Raw genomic sequence first — 23676 nt, forward strand, 5'->3', positions numbered from 1 at the left:
ATGCCAGGGCTGGTGCTGCCAGTGAGACAGACGCTCTGTGCAAATACGGGTTCAGCACAGTGCTGCAGTGAAGGTATATTCATTCTCCACGACATTTCTCCTGAAGTAAATAAGTAGCAGGCCATTTCCACTGCGAGCCCCCATCAGCTCACTCCGTGCTGATGTACTGTTACAGTGGTGGAGAGTAACCATACACATGATTTACTCAAGCAGGGCTACTGTACTTGAGCAAAAATGTTCAGGTGCTTTTACTTCACTCTATCTTAAAAATGTCAATACTTTTATACTGCATTTCGTAACAGGGACAGGTGGAGAGGGTTGTTAGCACACAGCCAGAAGTCCTCAAGAAGCGGCTGTTCGTAGCGATTACAGTGGGGTCGGTACTGCTGTATGGGGCTGAGACATGGACCCTCACAGTGGAGTCAGTACTGTTGTATGGGGCTGAGACATGGACCCTCACAGTGGAGTCAGTACTGCTGTATGGGGCTGAGACATGGACCCTCACAGTGGAGTCAGTACTGTTGTATGCATGGGGCTGAGACATGGACCCTCACAGTGGAGTCAGTACTGTTGTATGCATGGGGCTGAGACATGGACCCTCACAGTGGAGTCAGTACTGCTGTATGGGGCTGAGACATGGACCCTCACAGTGGAGTCAGTACTGTTGTATGGTGCTGAGACATGGACCCTCACAGTGGAGTCAGTACTGCTGTATGGGGCTGAGACATGGACCCTCACAGTGGAGTCAGTACTGCTGTATGGGGCTGAGACATGGACCCTCACAGTGGAGTCAGTACTGCTGTATGGGGCTGAGACATGGACCCTCACAGTGGAGTCAGTACTGCTGTATGGGGCTGAGACATGGACCCTCACAGTGGAGTCAGTACTGCTGTATGGGGCTGAGACATGGACCCTGCCTCACAGCACAACAGGAAAGAGCCTGGATGAAGCTTACAGAAGAATGCTAGGAATGGCACTAGATGTCACGTGGACGGACCACATCAGAAATGTTGACAGCTATGAGGACATACGGTACGTACCACGTGTCACAGACAAGGTCTGAGAGAGAAGGATGAGGCTGGCAGGGTATTGCGTCAGGCACCCAGAACTAGAGGCAAGCAAGCGGACACTGTGGGGGCCAACCCAGGGGAAAACCAGGAAAGGCAAAAAGCGCACCACCAATGTACAGTAGATGCACTGCAGCACTGCACGACAGCTAACAACTTATAGCTACAACACTGTATAGCTCAAGGCCCCGATGCCAGATAGGACTAGTGTGGAGGGCAGCGATTCAGGAATCCCAAGTTCGTGTTGGCCAGACCACACTCTGGCATTAAAAGCATGCAGAGAGGCTGCCCCGTTAGGCCCCCATGCTGACCTGCCTTGGACCATTCTTCGTCAGGTCCCTTGCTTGAGACTAGTTTTCCATAGGAGACCCTACCAGGAGAACATGGCTACAGACTCTCCACCACTATGGTGATGGTTCCTGGAGTCTTTTAACATGCGCTGGTACAGCTATGTCATAAGACTCCCCCCTGAACACCCCACATACAGTACGCTGTTGTGAGGATTGGACCGTCTTAGCGGTTAGAAATCAGTACAGAGGCCTGATAAGGGTTTAACCCAAAGGTATTGATACCACACAAAAAGGACATCCCCATACGCTCTACTCCCAGCCCAGCCTCAGTGCACTGGCAGCCTTTTATACTCTTTGCGATCTAATGAGCCTGGACTGTACCACTTGGTATGGAGCATACCATAAATAGCACAATACATACATAAACATTCAATATATGAATAACCTTAAAACCTACAAGTAATAAAAGTCTACATGCTACACCTTATAATAACTACAATAACTTTACCCTAAAATCTACAATTAGCAATCTCAATAAGAGCACATTATAATCTCCCCCCTTCTATCCTGATATGGTCCAGCCCAATCTTTACTGACACCAACCTCAACAATAACACTCTCTACCTTATTGCACTTCCCAAACATATTGCACCTATCACCCACATTGCACCTGCCCATCATGATTACCCCCCCCCCCCCCCCCCCCCCAAACATGTCTTTGTCTCCCCAGGTGGAACTCATTGTCTGAGTGGACATCTCAGTCAATTAGGAAACAGGTCAATACATTCAACAGTAAAATCATGACTGTGCAAAATACACTGTGCAAGTCAATAAAGTGCCAATATGCTGTGCAATTAAATCAATCATGGTTACAATACATGTGCAAAATAAGTAACAGAGGACCTCTCTGTTACAGCTATCCTCCACCCAAAACGCCTCCGGCTGGTGTTTTTATTGCTGTGGTTGCGACCAAGTTACTATAAAAAGCTCCACCTGCTGTCTGTCTGTCTGTCTGTCTGTCTGTATGTCCGTCACGTCACACTTTTGCCCTACTCCGGCACCGTTGCCCCTATTGATGCCAAACTTTTGCACTCACACACTCCAGATTTTGCCCCAAAATCACGCAAAGTCATGTCATCAACATGGATCTTTTCCCATATTCCTCCTGATTGGCTATGATTGCGATTGTATGTGACCTGACGGTCGCTTATCTCCCGATTAGGGAGTCTTACTGATATTGTTACTGTGTTACTTTCTTGAATGTGAGGACTTTTCCACCATTGTGTACTGATGTGTTGTTTTCTGTTAGACTTAGTCAGCTGGGTGGGCAGAAGGGCATCAAGGCCACTGTGATTTGCCTCAGGTCAGATCATGTTTTGAGGAGGCAGAAGAAAAAAGGGCAGGATTGTCATGAACTCCCCCACGAAATTCCTGCCCTATGGTTTAAACAATGAAGCTCTATTTTATTATTTTTGTGTAGCATGGTAAAGCGTCCTGAGCTTGTAGATTTTGACAAAATCTTGACAAATCCCTGCATGGCAGAAAGTCTTGCCAAATGGGGATCCGAGGAATGACAAATGTTTGAAAACCACCAGTTTAGATGAATTTAACAATTGATTGCATCCATGCTTCTTTTTTTTTTCAATCATGGATCAATATGTAGCTTTTAGAATTATAGTGGCCTCCTTAGGTTTTTTAATACGGTGTCTTTTTTACTGCAGCGGTTACCTGTCTACACCATATGTATTTATCATCTTGTCTGCCCTGACCTGTGCAAAATGAATTTCCCTTGTGTACAACAAAGGACATCTATCTAATCTAATCAAGCCAATAATCAAAACCCTGTATAGCGCCATCGACACTCTGCCGCCGTATCTGAATGTATTTCATTTATATGGATTTCAATAGAAGGTTTCAATCAATAAAAGCCCTAAATGAAATGATTTTCCGCCATGTTAGAGAGACATTTCCTGGGTGATCTGAATGGAGGCTCAGAAGACCTTCCACTGGACTGTGACGCCCAGTGCAGTGGCTCGTAAAGTTCTCGGTTCGATCCCCCGCTCCGCCTGGGTTAGTGTCGAAGTGTCCTTGAGCAATTCACTGAACCACCTACTGTGTACTGCTCCCCATGAGTCGGCTGGCGCCTTGCATGCTGTGGTGGAAAGCACATTTACTCAAGCACTGTACTTAAGTACAATTCTGAGGTAACTATACTATTTATTTATTCCTTTTTATTACTTTTACTTATACTCCACTACATCCCAGAGGCAATTATTGTACTTTTACTCCACTACAATTATTTGGAAACGTATCACTTATCGCCCTATATACATCCATTTGAAAATAACAGATCTACAATCTCACAATGCGTCGCGATACATTGCCCTTTTGTACTTTTACTCAAGTAAATTCAGAATTCCAGACTTTTCTATACAGTGGTACAGTATTTCTATAAATTGCAGTATTGATACTTTTACTTAAGTTTAAAAAAAGGGGGGAAAATACACCACTGCTTGCATGGTGAAAATGGTGGGTCTATGGTCAAATACATCAATTTGGGGGTCCTTTGAAATGAAAATTGCACTGCTGCTTAGTCACACTGTCTGCAATCACGCAAAACAGCGACGCTACTGGTGAGGATGAGGTAATGCAACAGCAGTGCATAGAGAGGCTTCGTTCTGTATAATGGCCTACACACAGTACACACACAGGACAGGACGGGACGGGACGGGACGGGACGGGACGGGACGGGACGGGACGGGACGGGACGGGACGGGACAGGACAGGACAGGACAGGACAGGACAGGACAGGACAGTGGAGTTCTGTGGGGGACAGGGCTTTACAACAGGGTGGCATTAGCTGTAGCTGGGAATGGTGTTTACAAAGAAAACAAAATATAGGCTGCAGGGACATGGTCAAGGTTAACTAGCCCTACAAAACTGAACTCTCACTGTTGTGGAGTTTGTTAGGCGGCATATTCAGCCTATAAATGTAAACCGTGAAAAACTGTGGATATAAACCGCTCTCTTTCAGTGTCTTCTGAAGCAGCTTTTTTTATTTGAATTTACAGGGGGCAGTCAGTGAGTGGGAGGATGCCGGAGTTCTTCTTTCTGACTGAAGGAGGAGGAGGAGGAGGGGAGGGGATGAGAAGTGGAAGTGTGACTTATGAGAGAGAGAGAGAGAGAGATGGGGGGGGGGGGGGAGAACAGTGGTGTAATGTACAGGGACGTGCTGGACCCCTGATTCAGCCCGGGAAAAAGAGTTGGAGAGGCCCTCATTGCGCGCTATAGAGAGAGATCTCTCTCTATAGCACTGCTGCTACTCAAAGATTTGTGACAAAGTGATAAGCCAGTGGGCCAATTACATGAGTTATATTTCGTCGTTGTCGGGTGGAAACCTTGTACGTCCAAAACCGTTTGTTTTGTATTTATCATTTTAAAAATGATTTAAACTAGTGAAAACAGCCGATCTACAAGCACACATCGCGAGGCGTTGTGTGCTTGTAGATCTGCTGTTTTCACTACTTTTGTGCGACGGCCTTGTATGATGAAGCAGGGCTTTGCTTTGCGAAAAAATTTACACATTTGAAACTGGACCGGCCGGGAATGAACCGGCCGTTCGGGAGTTGTCCCGCTTTTCCCAATGGCCAGAACGTCCCTGGTAATGTAACTAAGTGGATTTACTCAAGTACTGTACTTAAAGTACAATTGTGAGGTATTTGTCCTTTACTTGAGTATTTCCAATGTCCAATACCTTTACAACTACTCCACTACATCTCAGATCCAAATATTTTTAGACTGCTTTTACTATTTGAGCACTTTAATTACTAGTTACTTTGTAGATTTTGATTATTATTACAAAACATTCAAATAACCTCTTCAGCACTACATACATATACATTTTGGACATTTCAAAATAGCTGATCTACAAGCTCACAATGCGTCGCATTGAAAACCTGAAAGGGGACATTCTGCACAATGAGTACTTTTACTTTTGCTACTTTAAGTACATTTTGATGCCAACACTTTCATTATTTTACTCAAGTGCATTTTGAATACAGGACATCTACTTGTAACAGAGTATTTCTACATTGCAGTATTGATACCTTTAATTATAGGAGTAGTTAACTACTCCTATAATTAAATGTATACTCATGCCATGGAGACTTTAGTTCAATCATATTCATATGTTTTCTTATCTGTCGATATTCCTAAGACAAAAAATGTATTTGTACCTCCATTGATTCCGGATGGGGACCCAAATGCATTTGGGTTCCCATAAGGAATCAATGGGGGGTGAACTACTCCTTTAAGAAAGAAATGTGAGTAATGTTTCCACCTCAAAGAGAGAGATAGAGAGGTGGGGAGGGAGAGGGAGGGAGGGGAGCACACATGTGACTGATTGCCATCATCAGCATCATCATCATCATCACAGGAGGAAGGCATCCAGGCAGCCAACTGCAGTTGTTCTGTTCCCCCCCTCTGTGTGTCTCTCTACGCCCCTGCTCTGCTCATCATCTTCTCTTTGCAGGAAGAAATCAAACGGCCGCGTAACCTGCGCTGTGTGTGTGTATGTGTCGTGTGGTGTGTGCGCGTGTGTGTGTAGTGTTACTGTACCTTTGGACATAACAGGGACGATGAACGCAAAACTGATGAGTGCCTGATAAAAGCAAAAAAAAAAAAACTCGCTCCGGTTTTTTTTGAGCGACAACTTCAATTGGTTCTACCGCACAAGGATAAAAACACGACACCGCCGCTCTGTCTTCTTTCTTTCTTGTTTTTCTGGCGACAGAAACAGGCTCAAGGTAAACGATGTTGCGGCCGTTGGTCAAGCGTCAAGGAACCGCTCTGTGGTGGTTGGTTGGTGGTCTGGTGGCAACGATTTAGACGACGGTTGGAATGTTTGCGTTGTGTTTGTGTGTGTGTGCGGGACAGGAGGACATGCTATCTGGTCCATAGCGTTTAGATGGAGTTCTCCTTAACGCTATGTCACCGATGAGCCGTTGTGCTCACAGCCGCGGTAGCCCAGGCTGCTCAGCCTCTCGTCTGTAGTAAAATAATTGCAAATACATTTCGCTACTTACCAAAACAAATACGGCTTTATGGAGTTGAAAGCCTACTTTCCTTAGTGGCAACACTCGGAGCCCCCCCACCTCACGTCTAACATACACATTTTAGCCAGAAAAGAGAATATTCCAATCTGGTCGATGGAATTTTCTATTGTCAGGATCTGTAGAGGGCGCTGTGGAGCAGCCGAAACTTGTTTTCTTTTCTGGCCAAAAAGTGTATTTTAGACGAGAGGTGTGGGGCACCGAGTGTTGCCACTAAGGAAAGTAGGCTGTCAACATCTTAGAACCGTCATTGTTTTGGTGAGTAGCAAACGTGTATTCTTTATCTTTTACTACAGACGAGAGGCTGAGCGCAGGGGATCGTCGGTGACATAGCGTTATCAGGAGAACTCCTTCCAACGCTATGGAGCAGAGCTAGCCTCCAGGACCGGGGAATCCCGAGGAGCTGTCCACCCCACACGGTGCTGAAACCGTGGCAATAGACCATAGAACTGAGTGTGCTTTAATGCGGTTCATTTGAGGTAATATAATAATAGTAATAAGCATCGTTATGGCCGCGGATGCTGCAAACGACGAGGACGCTGGGGGGGAAAAGCCACTTAATAACGGCGATTATTTGGCTGTTTTTTTCCCGAACTCAAGTTTGGACGCCCTGCAGCGTGCAAATTAGCCCGGGGTTTGGTGTTTTATTCCTTTATTTGACGTGAGAATATGGAGCCTATGGGTTTTTTCCAAAGATGGAGACAAAAAGATAGCACAGATCAGAGATTGTATACAGGCTAAAGCCTATTTACACCAGATCGTAGTCATTATAGGAGAAAAAGGCTATCTCTGCGGTTTCTCACTCTGGGATAAATGCAAGTGTAGCAAATATCTTGTGAATTTTCCACTGAGGTTGTGCCTAATCAGTCTTGTCTCAGACGCGTATCACCGAATACTGACATAATGAGAGCAGTCAGTGCTCTGGTCTTAGTAGCCTAAATACCTCATATCTGACTTAAAGAGTTATTCCCACGAAAAGAAAAAAAAATACATCATAGTCAGACATTATTATAAGCACAGTCAGCATAAATCTATACGGCAAAAAGGAGCCTAGCTGCTGGGATGCTAGACAGAGGAGGACGCAGGTGCACCAGCAGCACCACGGCCACCAAACGCAGCGTTAGTCATCATCAGCATCCCCCCATCCATCCTCCTATCCCGTCAAACTTCACTAGTACAGGCTCACACCAACCGTACACACGGCCACCGGCGTCATCATCTCAGCTTAAAAGTAGACCCCAGATCACATTGTTATCATCATAAAAGGCTGCTGCTTCTGCTACTACTACTACTATATTAGCCCGTCATACATACAGGCTTTTGTTCTCTGCTTCCTTTCTCACCATATAGGTTGTCATCATCTCCACATCAACAACACACTAGCAGCAGCTGATCTGACCCACCAGAGGAGAGGAAACAGCGGATCTTTTGTCCGTGGTTATTTGAGGAGCGCAAAGGAAGGAAGAATTGGGAGAGAACACCACAGAATTGCTTCATCATGAATTTTGTAATGAAAGCAGCGATGGGAGGTAAGTGCACGGTTCAGGAGTGTGTGATTAAATGTGTGTGCATGTGCGTGTGTGTGCGTGAGAGAGAGTGAGTGAGTGAGTGCCCGGGCTGGAGGCTGCATGGTTTTTAACGGCACTGCAGTGCTAGAGGATTTAAAGGACTGTTGCTGCAGTATACTATAGGCTATAGTCTGTGAGCACTGGGTATAGGTTGGGGTTTGATAAGTCATCCTGCGCAAAAAACTAATGACTCTGGGCGTTTGTACACACACCACCCCTCCAGCTCCACCCCCCGCACACACCCCCACACAACCCTCACCCACCTCCTCACTGTTCTCAACAAATGGAAACCAAACATCTTGGACTCGTATAAAAGGGTCCATTTGCTTGCATTTGCTTGCACTCTCAGAGTATAGTGGTTCTCAAACAGTGGTCCGGGGGACCGCCTATAGTGATCCTTGTGTCCCAGGTGGTCCGCAGCTAAACGACGGAGAGTTGGTAACCAAATGGACCCTTATAGATCTTTAATTTGACGATCTTTAATTTGACGATCTCGATAGTTAAATTATTGTTAAACATCTGCATTGCTTAATTTACAACCAGTCTACACAATTAGAGAAATCAGAAGAACTGATATTTTGATCAACGTTTACCTGTACCGTTATATCTCTCCTAATCAATACAGCATGGACTTGTGGAAAAAAGAAAATCCTATCCAACGATAACAAAATATTCTAAAGTCTTGGGTCTGAGAGGCTAAATAAATCTCATCAAATGGTGGTTTCCGTGGCTAGAATGCAGTCAGAATAAATAAAGGACCTTGATACGAAAGGGGTCGAAATTAAAACCACTGACGTAAAGTAAAAGGGTGTCCATTTGGACCCCCTGGCGGTCCCCCGGAGCAGACGTTGAGAACCCCTGGTAAGGTGCAATAAATAATAAGAGCACATAGAGGAGCGGTGCATCATGACTTGACCGACCGTGCTGAGAATGAGCCCCACGGGACAGAGAGAGAGAGAGAGAGAGAGAGAGAGGCTGTGGGGAGCTGCTGACGCCAGCCTGTTCCACCGACCCAGCGCAAGCTGCAGCCCTGCTTGTAGCGACCTGTTTGTTTGTAGCGGGCTGTTCCATATCGTCGTTGTCCGATGAAAACCTTCTATGTCCAAAACCGTTCGTTTTGCATTTATCATTTTAAAAAGGATTTAAACTAGTGAAAACAGCCGATCTGCAAGCACACAACGCCTCGCACCGCGAGGCGTTGTGTGCTTGTAGATCTGCTGTTTTCACTACTTTTGTGCGACGGCCTTGTATGATGAAGCACGGCTTTACTTTGCGAAAGAACGTACAAATTTGAAACTTGGAGATACGAGGTTTCCACCCGACAACGACGATATACTGTATTTATGCCCTGTTGTCGGCCAGAGATCGGCGATTGTCAAATAGTGGGTGTAGGGTTAAAGTGGTCAACTGGATTCTGATGCACCGCTGGACCCCCGGGGTTTGAGGACCGCTGCTGCTGCATGGTGCTGGGCCCCCTCATAATAGTCAATTAATCAGTTGGTTTTGTCTTACATAAGTCGACCTAGACTTTGTTGGTTGATTATAGTCATTTTCTGTGCTCCCCCCTCCCCTCCTCCCCCCCTGTCCCATGCACCTCTTGAACATCTACATACAACGCTTTAATTTAGCCGGTCTATGACTTTCAACATTGAACGCCGCTCATTTTATAAGCCTCGCCGACCTTAAAAAGCTGACCTCGGCATGATTATATACTGTACACTAGCAAACACAATTTCACAGAATTGCCGATTGAATCAACGAATGGATTAGTCGACAAATTCCAATGACTATTAGTCGACTAAGAATTCCTTTAGTCGAGGAGAGCTCTGGTACATCGAGTACCTTCTTACCGTACCTTTGCTACTCTCAGTTATCTGCTGGGTGGACAGTATTGCAGTTGTAAGCCGGACAAGGAGCCTATAATGAACCAGTGGCTCAGGAGCTAGAGCAGCAAATTGAGAAAGGGAAGGTTCCCGGCTCGAGCCCCATGCAGCTTCCCCCCCAGTGCAGGGGTGTAAAGTAACTAAGTACATTTACTTAAGTACTGTATTTTGGAGGTATTTGTACTTTACTTGAGTATTTAAGTTTACAATACTTTTACTTTTACTTCACTACATCTCAGATCCAAATATTGTGCTCCACTACATTTACTTTAAAAATTAAAAAATGTAGTTACTAGTTACTTTGCACATATAATTATTTGGCGACGTGTTGTGAGCTTGTAGATCGTCTATTTTCAAATAGTTTGAACTTTTACTTTTGGTACTTTAAGTACTTTTTGTGGCCAATACTCTTGTACTTTTACCGTAAGGATACCCTCACACCAAAATATCTAGAGCGGAATCCGCCAATGCATTTAAATGAGAATGGAGTGTTTTTTGCCAGTAGAGGATTTCTGCAAAAAACGCTGCATTCTCATTGAAATGCATTGGCGGATTCCACTCTAGATATTTTGGTGTGAGGGCACCCTAAAAGTAAATTTAAAATTACGTACTCTTACTTGTAACAGAGTATTTCTATTTTGCAGTATTGATACTTTTACTCAAGTAAAACATGTTAGTATTTTTCCACCACTGCCCCAGTGTTAGTGTTGAAGTGTCCTTGAGCAAGACACTGAAAACTGCTGATGAGCAGGTCGTTGCCTCGTACGTCTCCTCCACCGTGTCAGTGTGTGTATGAATGAACGGGTGAACGTAATGCACATTCTAAAGCACTCTGGATAAAGAGGCACTAAATGCACCGTTTAGCTACATACATAGCATGCTTTTAAACCACATGCTCTAATGCTACTGTAGCATATACACTGGAGCTATAAACAACAGAAACACAATGACAGCCTCCTGACAAAGTGTGAACATTGTTGTTGCAGTGTAGATTATGCAGTTCTTGTCAAAACACTTCCTGACGCCTATGCTGTTGGCAGGAGGAGGCGTCCTCCACATTTACTTTTTTTAATCCCACTTAACAATTCCTGTCCTGTCACTGCAGTCAAATTGTCCCGTCTCCTCTCCCGTCGCCTCGCAGTGCTAGCCAAGCCATGTAATAAATGCAGCCATAACTCTCTGGGGAGCTGTTGTACGTGTGTGTGTGTGTGTGTGTGTGTGTGTGTGTGTGTGTGTGTGTGTGTGTGTGTGTGTGTGTGTGTGTGTGTGTGTGTGTGTGTGTGTGTGTGTGTGTGTGTGTGTGTGTGTGTGTGTGTGAGTGCATAAGTGCGTGCGTGGGTGCGTGCTTGTGTGCAGAAGAGCATGACACCCTACTTGTTAACACAATTATTTGTTCATTTCCTGTTGGTTATTAACAGCTGCAGAAGGGTGAGAGGGATGTGTTTACTTTGAGCTCATCCCTATTGCACCGGCCTTACAGTAAACTGAATACCTGCCTTACAGTTACAAGGATTAACAGTAAAATGTACAGTATACTGTACCTGCCTTACAGTTACAAGTAAGGATTATTAAGTAGCTTACACTAAACTGTATACCTGCCTTACACTTATTGTACAGGTAATGATTATAAGTAGCTAACACTATACTGTAGCTGCCTTACAGTTACAAGTAAGGATTATTAAGTAGCTTACACTAAACTGTATACCTGCCTTACACTTACTGTACAGGTAATGATTATACGTAGCTAACACTAGCTACTGTACCTGCCTTACAGTTACAAGTAAGGATTATGAAGTAGTTGACAGTGTAACCTTACTGTAAGGAAGGTACAGTATGGATGAATCAAGTAAGGATACTCAAAGTGGACCTTGAAAATGAGTCAATATAGCATTCAAATATAAGCAATATAGCATTCAACCACTTACACCTTAGTTTATGCTTCAGCTCTTCAAAGCTAGCTTATCTACAAGCGCACAGTGTGTTGTGAGCTTTTACTGTAGCTTGGCCAGAAATCCTGGCACCAAACTCTGAACATTTGTAACATAAATCTTCTCTTATGGGGGGTCCCTGGCACAAGATCTTGACGGGGGTCAGCGGCCAAATTCATGACAAGGGCTGCCGGGTGTATATTTAGCTAAGATTACTGCAACTGTAAATAGAGTTACAGTAGGAATATGTGACATTGTGGTACACTGAGAGAGTTGCAGTAGTATCGATGTTGTGTTACGGTCAGTGAGACAGATGCAGTAGTATTAAAGACACTCACAGAAGGGAAGTGGCATTGTGATACAGTAAGACACTTACAGTAGGATGTGAGGTTGTGGTACAGTAGTGAACTGTACAGACAGTTACAGTAGGATGTAGTGTTTGTAGTACTCGAGTCAATGACTAGTCTGGAGTCAGGTCTCGAGTCCGAATTTTCATTGACTTGTTCTTGTCTTGGTCTCGCCCATGATTTTACTCTGTCTTGGACTAAGGGACTAAGGACTCTTCTCCCACTGAGTTAAATGATGTCCTGAGAACCCCTTGATGTTATACATAGATCTTCTTCATTTTGCTCTCAAAGTGCACCGGATTAATACATTTAACTTACAAATGCAAAGAAAAGGATTTACCATTACCAAGGTCTGACCAGGTTAGCAGATTAGATTCCTGGCCAGCCAGACCATTTGCTACATGTCACTTCCCTATACTCTCTTTCCATGTTTTGCGTCTGTCTCCACAGTAGTCAGGAGGTGAGGTTGTGGTACAGTAGTCAGGATGTGAGGTTGTGGTACAGTAGTTAGGATGTCAGGTTGTGGTACAGTAGTTAGGATGTGAGGTTGTAGTACAGTAGTCAGGATGTGAGGTTGTGGTACAGTAGTCAGGATGTGAGGTTGTGGTACAGTAGTCAGGATGTGAGCTTGTAGTACAGTAGTTAGTATGTCAGGTTGTGGTACAGTAGCTCAGATGGTGTGCAGGGTACGGTACGGTACGGTATGGTACGGTACGGTACGGCAGCTCATTGGGATGCAGGAGGTGCCTCCGCTGCCTAGTTCTGCATAGCTGCTGTGTGCCGTGCCTCCGCGCTCTGAATCCTTAAGTAAACTGCACTGCATTACGTTATATATATAAATATATATACACACACACTGCCGCTTATACTCTGAACCAACACGCTACGAGCCTCACTGGTGTAGCCAGCTGGTTACATTTTGTACGCTGTCTCTCAAGGGTTACGAGCGGGGGAAAAGAATTGAGCAGGGAGGATTTCTTGCTGTGAACTCTCCCCTCTGCACTCGCACTCTGAGATATATTTGACAGCACAGTACAATAAAATACACGGTTTTGTGTGTGCGTGTGTGTGTGTGTGTGTGTGTGTGTGTGTGTGTGTGTGTGTGTGTGTGTGTGTGTGTGTGTGTGTGTGTGTGTGTGTGTGTGTGTGTGTGTCAGCAGGTCTACTCTGTGTGCGTGGTGTGTGATGTGTGATCTTGATGGTGGAGATGAACCTTGCAAATAGGCTACTACTATATGATTTCTGTCGGGTGGAAACCTCACTGGGAAATGTCCCAAATGGTTTCTTTTCAGAATTAAAATTCTGCAGATGCATGCAGATCTACAAGCTCAAAGCGAGTCGCTTTGCGTTGCGTTTTTGCTATTTTGGATGCTTTTGTGTGACGTAAGGATAAACAGATATTCTAGATAAAAGATAAAAACACGAACAGTTAAAATATAGAGATAAGAGGTTACTGCCCGACAACAACAATATATTACTTCTTGTGAGCTTGTAGATCTGCTATTGCCAAAATATTTGTATGCATTCGAAATGGGACATTCTGCGTAATGAGTACAGTTTACTACTTTTGGTACCAATACTTTTGTATTTTTACTCAAGTAGATTTTGAATTTCCGGACTCTTACTTATAACAGAGTATTTCTAAGTTGCAGTATTGATACTTTTACTTAAGTAAAACATTTTAGTGTTTTGCCACCACTGCTATGTTCCTTTACTGTATGTTTACTCTCGTATATCTGTGGCTATCGGTTGACATCTGCAAACAGCACTGACCTCTCCTCTGAAGAAATGCTGACTGCATGCTGCATAATATCAAGTGTGGTGGACAAAAATAGAATCTGGGAAAATTGCAGATCTCAAAGCTCACGACGCGTTGAGATGCGACGCGCCGTGAGCTTGTAAATCCACTGTTTTCACTTTATTTGAAATAGACCTTAAGTGGCTAATTCATAATGCACTTTCTCCCTTCCTAGATGTGTAGTGGAGTCAAAAGTAGAATATCTGTCTTTAAAATGCAAAGCAGTGAGAGTATCAATTACTCGAGTATAGATCTAAAAAACATAGGCCTGGGCCACAGGGTAGTTAAGGCACCTAGACTGGTAATCCAGCCTTGCAGTGTCGCAGGTTTGAGTCCCGATCTTGACAACCTTTGCTGCGTGTCACCCCCCATGTCTCTCTTTAGATCTCAAAAATATTAAGTAAAAGTACTTCTCTCTGCGGGGCAAATCAGAAACAAAACAATTATCCCGGCAATCAATTAGCTAAAGTTTAGCTAATTGATTGCTGGGAGAATTGTTTCAAACCATCAATCAGTTGTTGAGAACAGTCTGTCAATCGATACGTTAATTTAAGTGAAATATTCTCTGTAAAATACTATTGAATTACAATATCCACTGGCGTGTAAACCCCAGGGAAATTCAGGGTAGGTATATTTTAGGCTGAAGCCTAAGGGCCTATTGCAGATACTCATTTGGAATGCGCAGACCCCCAGGAGGTCAAATTATTGATTAAATTATTGATCAAGTATTGATTCAAGCTTGCCTCTTAAACGGAATGAATATGCATATTGTTGCCTTCAGGAAGAAACCTCATCATCTCCACATTTTAACATTTTGTGTTTTTGCCATAACAAGACCTGGAACACATCCGTTTCAGTCTTTTATGCTTTAGCTATTAAAAAATAGCAGATATACAAGCTCACAGCGCGGCACCGAGTGCCGCACTGCAAAGCTTGTAGATCTGGTATTTATGAAAAATCGTGAAAATGTGTGCAAATCTTTGAATGTATATGTTACAGTACGTTTGGGTAACTCAGTACGTTCATTGTAAGAGCGCTTGTTTTGTCGTTCACCACACACCAATCACCACCAGATGGCGACGACAGCCATTCACTAGTGAAGGCGCTGACGTCACTCGTTTGCGACTCTCTTTCTTTATTTACTAGCCTAGCTCAGCAGTGTTTAGCCATTAGCTTACTATGAGCTAGGGAGCGCTCCATTGTAGTCACTTGGACAGGGCGTTTATCGTGGGCTTGCCCAGGCCTTACGGCCTGGGCATAAATATAACGATTGCATTCACCACGGCTTCGTAACTCGCGCGGCGCTCTGCCGGCCGCGCGGCCCTGGCCCGCTCTTCGCGGCCACTCGCGCCTGCGGCGCTCGGGGGCGAAGAGCAGGACCAAGGTCCGCTGGCCTTCGCGCCGCTTGCAATGTCGTGGACAATCGAGCGGCTCCGCCTGGAGGACGTTGTTGTGGCGACCGCTTGTTCCGCCCCGTGCCGCACGATGAGTGCTCCGTTTCTCGACCGTACTGTTTCTCTATCAAACCGTGACATATATATTTCTAAAGCAAACGTTTGAAACTCAAATCTTTCTTTCAGGGTCCCTGGAACAAAATATTTTGAGATGGGGGGGGGCCCGCGTTCAAATACATATAATTCTAGGGGGTCCTTGCATTCCATTAAAAAGGTTGAGCACCACTGATATAGAAACATAGGTTTTACAGGCGTTGATTATGTGGTCAGCGGTCTGCTCTGGCTCCCCACACTCACATGCTGTTCCGTCCACCAAGCCCCACTTTTGCATGGACGCTTTGAAGCGTCCGACCCCGGTTCTCAGGCGGTTCAGCAGAGTCCATTGCCGGTGTGGCAGTTCCTCTCCTTTGATGCCGCCTCCCGGGTCCTGGATGTAACAGTGGATGCGTGTTGGCCCGGCCGACTCCCACTCCCGCTTCCAGGCTGCCGCCAACCATGCGGCATTCAAACAGTAGACTGGTCCTCAGGGGTGGACCTGAGCAGATCTTGTGCCGCCCTGCTCTACGTGTGGCGGAAGTCTATTTAGAGGTACCACTGGTGTGTTGTGCAGGATATGCCAGTCATGTCGTTGGGCTTTCCTTGTGAGGGTGAGGGTAGCAGCCGGTGCGATTCCTGATAATACTGGCAGGTGGAACACAGGGTGGGCTTCAGGCAGCCAGTTATGGTCCTAAGAGCGTTGTTTATGGCAACGTCGACCTTCCTGGCGGTTGTGCTTCTGCACCAGGCTGGAGCACAGTATTCAGCTGCGGACAACACCAGGGCTTGCATGGAGATTCTGAGCACTTTGGCCGATGCACCCCCAGCTACAGTAGTACCGGCGAGACGTCAGATAAGTGAGACCCTTGTGACCCTTGATGGCCGTCACTTCCTCAAGGTGTTGTTTGAAGGAGAGTGACCTGTCCAGATGTACGCCGAGGTAGCGTCTGGAACTCCAGACGCTTGTTGTTGACAGAGACATCAAGTTCCTTTCTTGCTTGTTTGATGTTCAGATGGTAAGCTGCTGACACTGTCTTGCCAATGCTGAGCCATGTACTGTATATGCAGATTTGCTGTGAGGCCCCAAACATGCTTACTCAGTTATTCATTATTTGAAAATCCTATGACGTCTATCACATCTGACATCATCATACTGTACATACAATCCCTTTTATGCCCATATATGGAGATCCCTGTCTGTAGAACCAGCCACACAGATATGGGCTGTTTTCCTCCATATATGGGCATTCCCATATGAAGTCCTATTAGATATGGGCTTAATATTGATGACATCAGGGCTCCATATATGGGCATGAAAGGGATTCTGTTAGAGTGGTTCCCATCACAGTGATGTCGGAGCGTGATGTCAGAGCGGCAAACCCATATACCGTAAAAAACAGTTGAAACAGTTGAAAAGGGGAACATACCGGTATACAGTATACAGTTGGAGGGGGGTACAGCATTGTGTAAACAGAGCTATGTCACATTCCGTGTTATATATACAGGTTGTATAGCTTTTTGAAACAAATGGCAGAAATCACTTTGGGACAAATAGCAGCTTTTCCTCTCGAAATGATTTCAAATAGTACACAAAAAAGAACTCATTTGAAATGCGCATTTGAAAAGGTAGCACTCAAAGTTATTGGGATCCGTAGCCTAATCCTAATCCATAGTAAATTGGGAATCCTTGAAATGAAAAACCTTGAGAACCACTGGTGTAAATCACAGTTATCAGTTTGATTGTTTCTATCCTCGCATAGAAAGAAGCAAGCAAGGCATATATATGTTACAGTCAGTTTGGGTAACTCAGTGAGATTGGGGTAAGAGCGCTCGTTTTGTCGTTCACCACACACCCCTAACACCACCTGGATCAATTCACTTTGATAGTCTCTTATCAGCGCACCTGTGTAATTCTGCGTATTCACCATGAGATGGTGACAACAGCCATTCACTTGTGTAGTCGCTGACGTCACTTGTTTGCGACACCTCTTTTGTTGTTTATCTACTAGCCTAGCTCAGCTGTGTTTAGCCATTAGCTTACTATGCCTAACTCTAACCCTAACCCTAACCTTAACCTCAGTAAAACTATGCCTAACCCTAAACTCCGTGGGGTGAGTCGCTATCATTCCTGACCGCTTGTTCCGCCACCGCGCCGCGCGACGAGCGCTCCTGTTCTCAATTTCACTGAAACTCAAAAAAACTGTGACATATATCAAAGACCGCATTCAAGTGAGTTCTTTTCATTGTAAATTTTTTGGACTGGGTCAGTTTGGACAAGAGTTTTAGAGAGAATTAGAAGATATAAACGAGAATTGCCTCGCAATTGAGAAAAACAAGAGAGAAAGGAGCATCTGTTTGGCTGGAGTCAAAATCCCCCACAAGGAGCTCTTGGGTGCAAATGGGTGATAAAATTGATTTGCAAGACAGGGGAAGAGATCAAGACACTCTGGAGGAAATATTAAAAAGCCTTTAATAGTCTGGCTTTATGCATGGTAATAATACAAAATACACCTACGCTCTGCGGCAACAATGCCTTCATCAGGGTGACAATTAAATCATTAATCGCAACTATTCGTGCAACAATGAATCAAGTATAATGTCATGATGGTGACAACCCTAACAGTGAGGCAGTTACAGGCACTTGCCAAGTAATATCATATTGTGTGTCTGTGCGTGTGCCTGTGCGTATGTGTGTGTGGAGCCGAGCCACCTGAACAACCTCTGTAGGGGAACATAATCAAATCATGGCAATGCATGAGTTTATCATGTGGCTATTTTTGCTAAGGTTTTGTGCACGCCAAGGTCTGTTACAATCATGACACAATCGCAATTAATTTGTAAAATGTTGAAAAATGTTAATGATACTGTATATTTCAAACATTTTTAAAAATAGTGGAAATAGCAGATACACAAGCTCAGCCGAAACCCTGCTACTGAACCAAGGCTCAGTACACTGTTAGTGAGCGAGTTTGGCAGGGGGATATTACATTCCTGCGTGCGTAGTGTGTGCGTGTGCGTGTGTGCGTGTGTGCGTGTGTGTGTGTGCATGTGTTGTACATTAATCTATCCGCTAAGGTTCCTTTGGTTATAGATCTAGAAGAAAAGAACATTTTCTTTTAACACGATGAGTCAGCAGAATTCAGACTCAAGGCTACAACAGGGTTTTTTCCATTGACAGCCAAATTAGGACCTCAAAAAGGCACTGTTGCTCCGACTGTTGCTACTGTACCTGCACTGTTGCTTTGACTGTTGCTACTGTATACAGTACCTGCACTGTTTGAATCCCACTGGTGGAAAGTAACAAACCTACTAAAAGTACTGTACTTAAATACGAGTTTTTTTTTGTTACTCTATTGGAGTATTTACAATTTTCAATACTTTTAACACTACCCCACTACATCTCAGAGGCAAATGTTGTATTTTTACCTACACTACAATATATGAAAATGTTACTTTGGTTATTATTACAAAACATAAACATATATCAACCATATACATTTCAGCCATTTGAGCGGCCATACAAGCTCACAGTAGCAACGTCGCTTTGTGAGCTTGTAGATCAAAAATATTTTTGTCATTTTAATTAAAAACTATTTTTTTGTTAATATTTGTATACATTTGAAAACCTGTGAAATGCTACTTTCCGCATAATGAGTACAAGTTTTCTACTTTTGATACTTTAAGTACATTTTGATACCAATACATTTGTACTTTTACTCAAGTGCATTTTGAATTCCAAACTTTTACATGTATTAAACAGGAATTTCTACATTGCAATATTAATACTTTTACATAAAACATCTGAGTACTTTTTCATCACTGGTTGCTACTGTATCTGCACTGGTTGAATCTAAGTACATAAGGACCCCCCAAAATGACTTTTTTTCTCAGCTCAGCTATTTTGTAAATTTCCTATAATCAATGTTTTACCTTTGAATGCAACAAAAAACTAAAAATATAATTTAACTCAAGTCTCCATGGCGTGAAAAAAAGTCTTTTTGGGGGTGAACTACTCCTTTAAGCACAATTTGGAGACATATTTTAGACTTGTAGATCTGCCGTTTGATACATTTTGACAACTTTTACTTTGGTACTGTAAGTATAGAATATTTTGATGCCTTTTTTTATTAATTTTTTTTGGGAGGACTTCCACTTGTAACAATAGTGTTGTATTTTTTTGTATTTTTTTGTATCTACCACCCCTGATGAAACCTGAAATTGTTGACATCTCACACAAAACTAAATTATGTTATTAGGAGAATTTTACAGTCAACCCCGTTTGGGGCAAACAATGTTGTGACAACACGGCAATGCAGCTACAGCACTAAAATGTTGAACATTAACAGACATTTTGTGGAACATTTCACAGCTTCTGCTCTAAGCAGCTTTTTAATTTATTTGTCTTTCTTTTGCTGTGCACCGATACGCACCGATTTTTTTGACCGAAATTAGGCTGAAGAGACCCACATTTATTTGGAAGTCCCAAATAAAAGACGGGTCCCCAAATTGGGACCCGGCGTTTATTTGAACCAGCGTTTAATATGCAAAATGGGGTCAAACCCCCCAGCCATCTATACTATTAGGTTACGGATACTATTTGCGTCCGGGCTACTATTTGGTGATACCGTTTGGTGATACCAGGCATGCTGGGGTTCAAATGTTTAAAATTGGTTTATTTCTATAGGTTTTTAGAGCACTATCTCACTGTGGGGTAATGAATGTACTTTGAAGAATTACTTTAGCTGTTGCCATGGAGAATAGAATTCTTGGCTGAAGACTTTATAGCCTACTTCCCAATTAAAATGTTTCCAGTTTTTTTGGTGGGGAAAATAACGAGATTTCTCACCATCGCAGCCAAGAAGACGTGAGTGTGAGTGTGAAGTGAGGGGCGGCTGCTTTATTCCACTAAAGCTGTTACTCTACTATATTGCAATTATTACAGACAAAACCCTAACGACAAGTCTAAATAGAACGCTGTTTCTCAACATTATGGCCCGTGGACCACCAGGGGTCCAGATGGACCCTTAACGGCAGTGGTTCTCAATCTTTCCTTTTAGAGGACCCCCAAATTGATGTGTATTTGGCCCACGGACCCCCAGCTGAAAAGGTAATGTGCCAGGGACCCCCAGAAGAGAAGATTTATGTAAAACATTTCAAAAATAGCAGATGTACAAGCTTGCAGCACGACACGAAGTAACCTACTGTGATCTGCTCTGCTGTTTTTGAATAGTCAACAACTTGCTAAATCAATAGTTATGAGAGTAAAATGCTTTCTGCCACAGAACGTATATTCGCCAAGTGTTTCCATCCCCCAATTACATTATTTCGATAAAGCCCCAAAATCCACCTCCTGAAATAAAACGTGAAATATTAAGGTTTTTCCATTTATGCTCGAAAAAAATCCCAAATGTGCATGAAAACTGGTTGATAGAAACTTCTATAACATTTTTAATTATGGTACTTTATTTCATTTCACTTTTTTCATGGCGTTTATAATATTTTCATGGCATTTACAATTATGAGTTAATCATTCAGTGAATATAGAATATATACGTACCACACCGGCACCGCTTAAATAATTAAATCAAACCACTTTTGGTGGTTGGGTGTAAAGAGCAGCATGGCCTCTAGGGGGTGCTAACCAGTGACATAAAACAGTTTTTGGCTCTATACAGAGAAATGTCAGCAGCAGGTAGCTTGTTAGCATTTTGTAAGATGCTTATAGGAACCAATGAGGTCAGCTTGACGTTTGCCAATAAAAATAGATTTTCTCTTTTAGATGTTTGAACTCATCCCTGTTCACTCATCCCTGACCAATCCTCAGGGGAGGGGGGTGGGGGGCGGACGGGGAGGTCAAGAGTTCCACCGATTTCACAAATTCCAATTTAACTCCGGGCTCCGGATGGTCAGTCCATCAATACGGGGTCGATGCCATCTAGATGGGTGGTGTGTGGTAGTGATGATTTTGTCGACTAAAACTATGATGAAAAATGTCAGTCGCCTATACCTTTTTTCACTGACAAAACACAAATAAAAACTAAACAAAAACTAAGCTACGATGACTAAAACTAAGACGAAATACAATTTCGTCAACAAATAAAATCTAGACTAAAATGTTGGCGAGGGACTAGTGGAGAAGAGATCAAGCAGAAAAGAAAATTGGTTGCGTTTGGTTGCGCCATTGCAGTATCAAAACTGCAATGTAGAAATACTCTGTTACAAGTAAAAGTCCGGAATTCCAAATATATAATTTTGAGTCCAGTTTTTATGTCAATATATTATAAAGGAAATGAGTAGCATATTGTGTTCTATTTCAGTTTTGCTTTTCAGAATTCTTACTTTTTTTGGTTTAAAGCTTTACATAGCTGCATTTTCACATACACGTGTCAACGTTTTATCATAAAACATAACAGTAAAATAAATGTTTCCATTTTCTCTCAAGTACCCCCTGTAGTACCTCTGCGTACCCCTAGGTGTACACATACCCCCATTTGAGAAACACTGAGCTTTTGCAACCCCAACTGGGGGTGTTTGACAAACACTGCAGTAAAAGCTGTCAACGACAAACCTGATAGGCTGTAAGAAACACAGAAAGTTGCTTCTCCTCCCGTGACCTGTACTGTGACCTTTACTGTGACCTCCAAGGTCTGTTTAGTGAGCCGTGTCTTTGTTCTGTTCAGCCTCAAGAGACTGGCATGGTTGTAAATCTCTCTGTCTCTCTCTCTGTCTCAGTCTCTCTCTCTCTCTCTCTCTCACACACACACACACACACACACACACACACACACACACACACACACACACACACACACACACACACACACACACACACACACACACACACACACACACACACACACACACACCTACTGTAACTGTCAGATTAACATTCTATTTCAGTAGACTGTGTGTGTTGTTTTATTAGCCACACACACTAAGCCTGAATTCCCATTTTGTTTCACTTCATTATTGCTGCTGGGAATCTATTCAAAACAGCTTCAATGGCATGCAGAAACCTCATATCCATCATATTTCAACTTTTAGTTTTTCTTTTTCTACTAGTATTAAACTAAAGTTTTCAAATAATGGTAGTGGAGTAAAAGTTCAATATTTGCCTCTGAGATGTAGTGGAGTTAGTACTGAAAATTGGAAATATTCAAGTAAAGTATACCTCAAATGTGTACTTAAAGGGATATTTCACTTTCAAGTACAGTACTTGGGTAAATGTACTTAGTTAGCCTACTTTACACCACTGGTCTAAATGGGTTACATAAAATAAATAAATAAAAGGAATCTGAGTAGTTCTTCCACATGGGATCCATGTGTGCAGGCAGTGAACAATCCTCTCTGCCTTTGCATTACGCTGATAAAGTATTTAACAATGACATTTTAATGCTGCAATTTCTGCACATTATTGTTACACTGGCCCGAGAGTGAAAGTCGAGAGATAGTGGCAGACTCTCATTAGAGGGAGAGTTAATCCCAGCACTACTGTATATGTCGTATTATTGTATAGCTGGATGGATGGAACCGTACGTGTATCTCCATTATGTTCTTTTTTTCCTTTTTTTGTATTACTTTAACCATTATTTTATGCTTTAACTATTAAAAAACAGCAGATATACAGCGCGGCACTTAGTGCTGCGCTGTATATCGAGCGAGCTTGTAGGTTTTTGCAAGTCTTCGAACATTTTTGACCAGATTCTTTCAATATCATCTCAAAATATGTTGTTCCAGGGACCCTCGAAGCATTGAACAAGAGCTTCTGACTAAGTAATAACAGCATTGGATCACAGTCCCAAGGGGTGTCGATGAGGTTTTGGGGCGAACTTTACGCTTGATTTTATTACCTTAGTAAACCTTTTCATAATCACTTTGTTTTCAATCGCTATGTTTAGTCTTTTTTTAATAATCGTGATATGCGTTTAGTGAATTATGGTCACAATAATTTTACACAATAATAAGCTATGTTTCTAGCTTTCTACTGTTTCTACCGAGTGAAGACCCGCCCTCGCTGCGGTTGCAGCCAATAGCATTCATTTTGATTCATTTCCGTCAGAATTTCTGGATCGCATATTGAAAGATGAAGGAGGACCATACTTTGGTAAGTATGGTTTCCAGCTGAATCCGCTCCATTCCCATTGAAATGCATTGGCAGAATCCGCTTATCAGCTGGCAACCATACTTTGGTATG

At 43.2% G+C, this 23676-nt stretch overlaps 1 protein-coding gene across 1 annotated transcript in view; it reads left to right on the forward strand.

Annotated features, from left to right (window-relative positions):
- Nucleotides 1-7966: 7966 nt before the first annotated feature.
- cplx2a (complexin 2a) overlaps nucleotides 7967-23676 on the forward strand; it is a gene marked incomplete at both ends in the record, with an annotated part of 50341 nt that continues 34631 nt past the window's right edge. Inside the window, one exon of the mRNA XM_080721689.1 lies at nucleotides 7967-7997. Within this exon, the coding sequence (XP_080577815.1) occupies nucleotides 7967-7997 (31 nt within the window). The remainder of the gene's footprint in view (nucleotides 7998-23676) is intronic.

This window comes from Nannobrachium achirus (assembly GCF_963921795.1).
Source record: "Nannobrachium achirus genome assembly, chromosome: 3".
NCBI lineage: Eukaryota > Metazoa > Chordata > Actinopteri > Myctophiformes > Myctophidae > Nannobrachium > Nannobrachium achirus.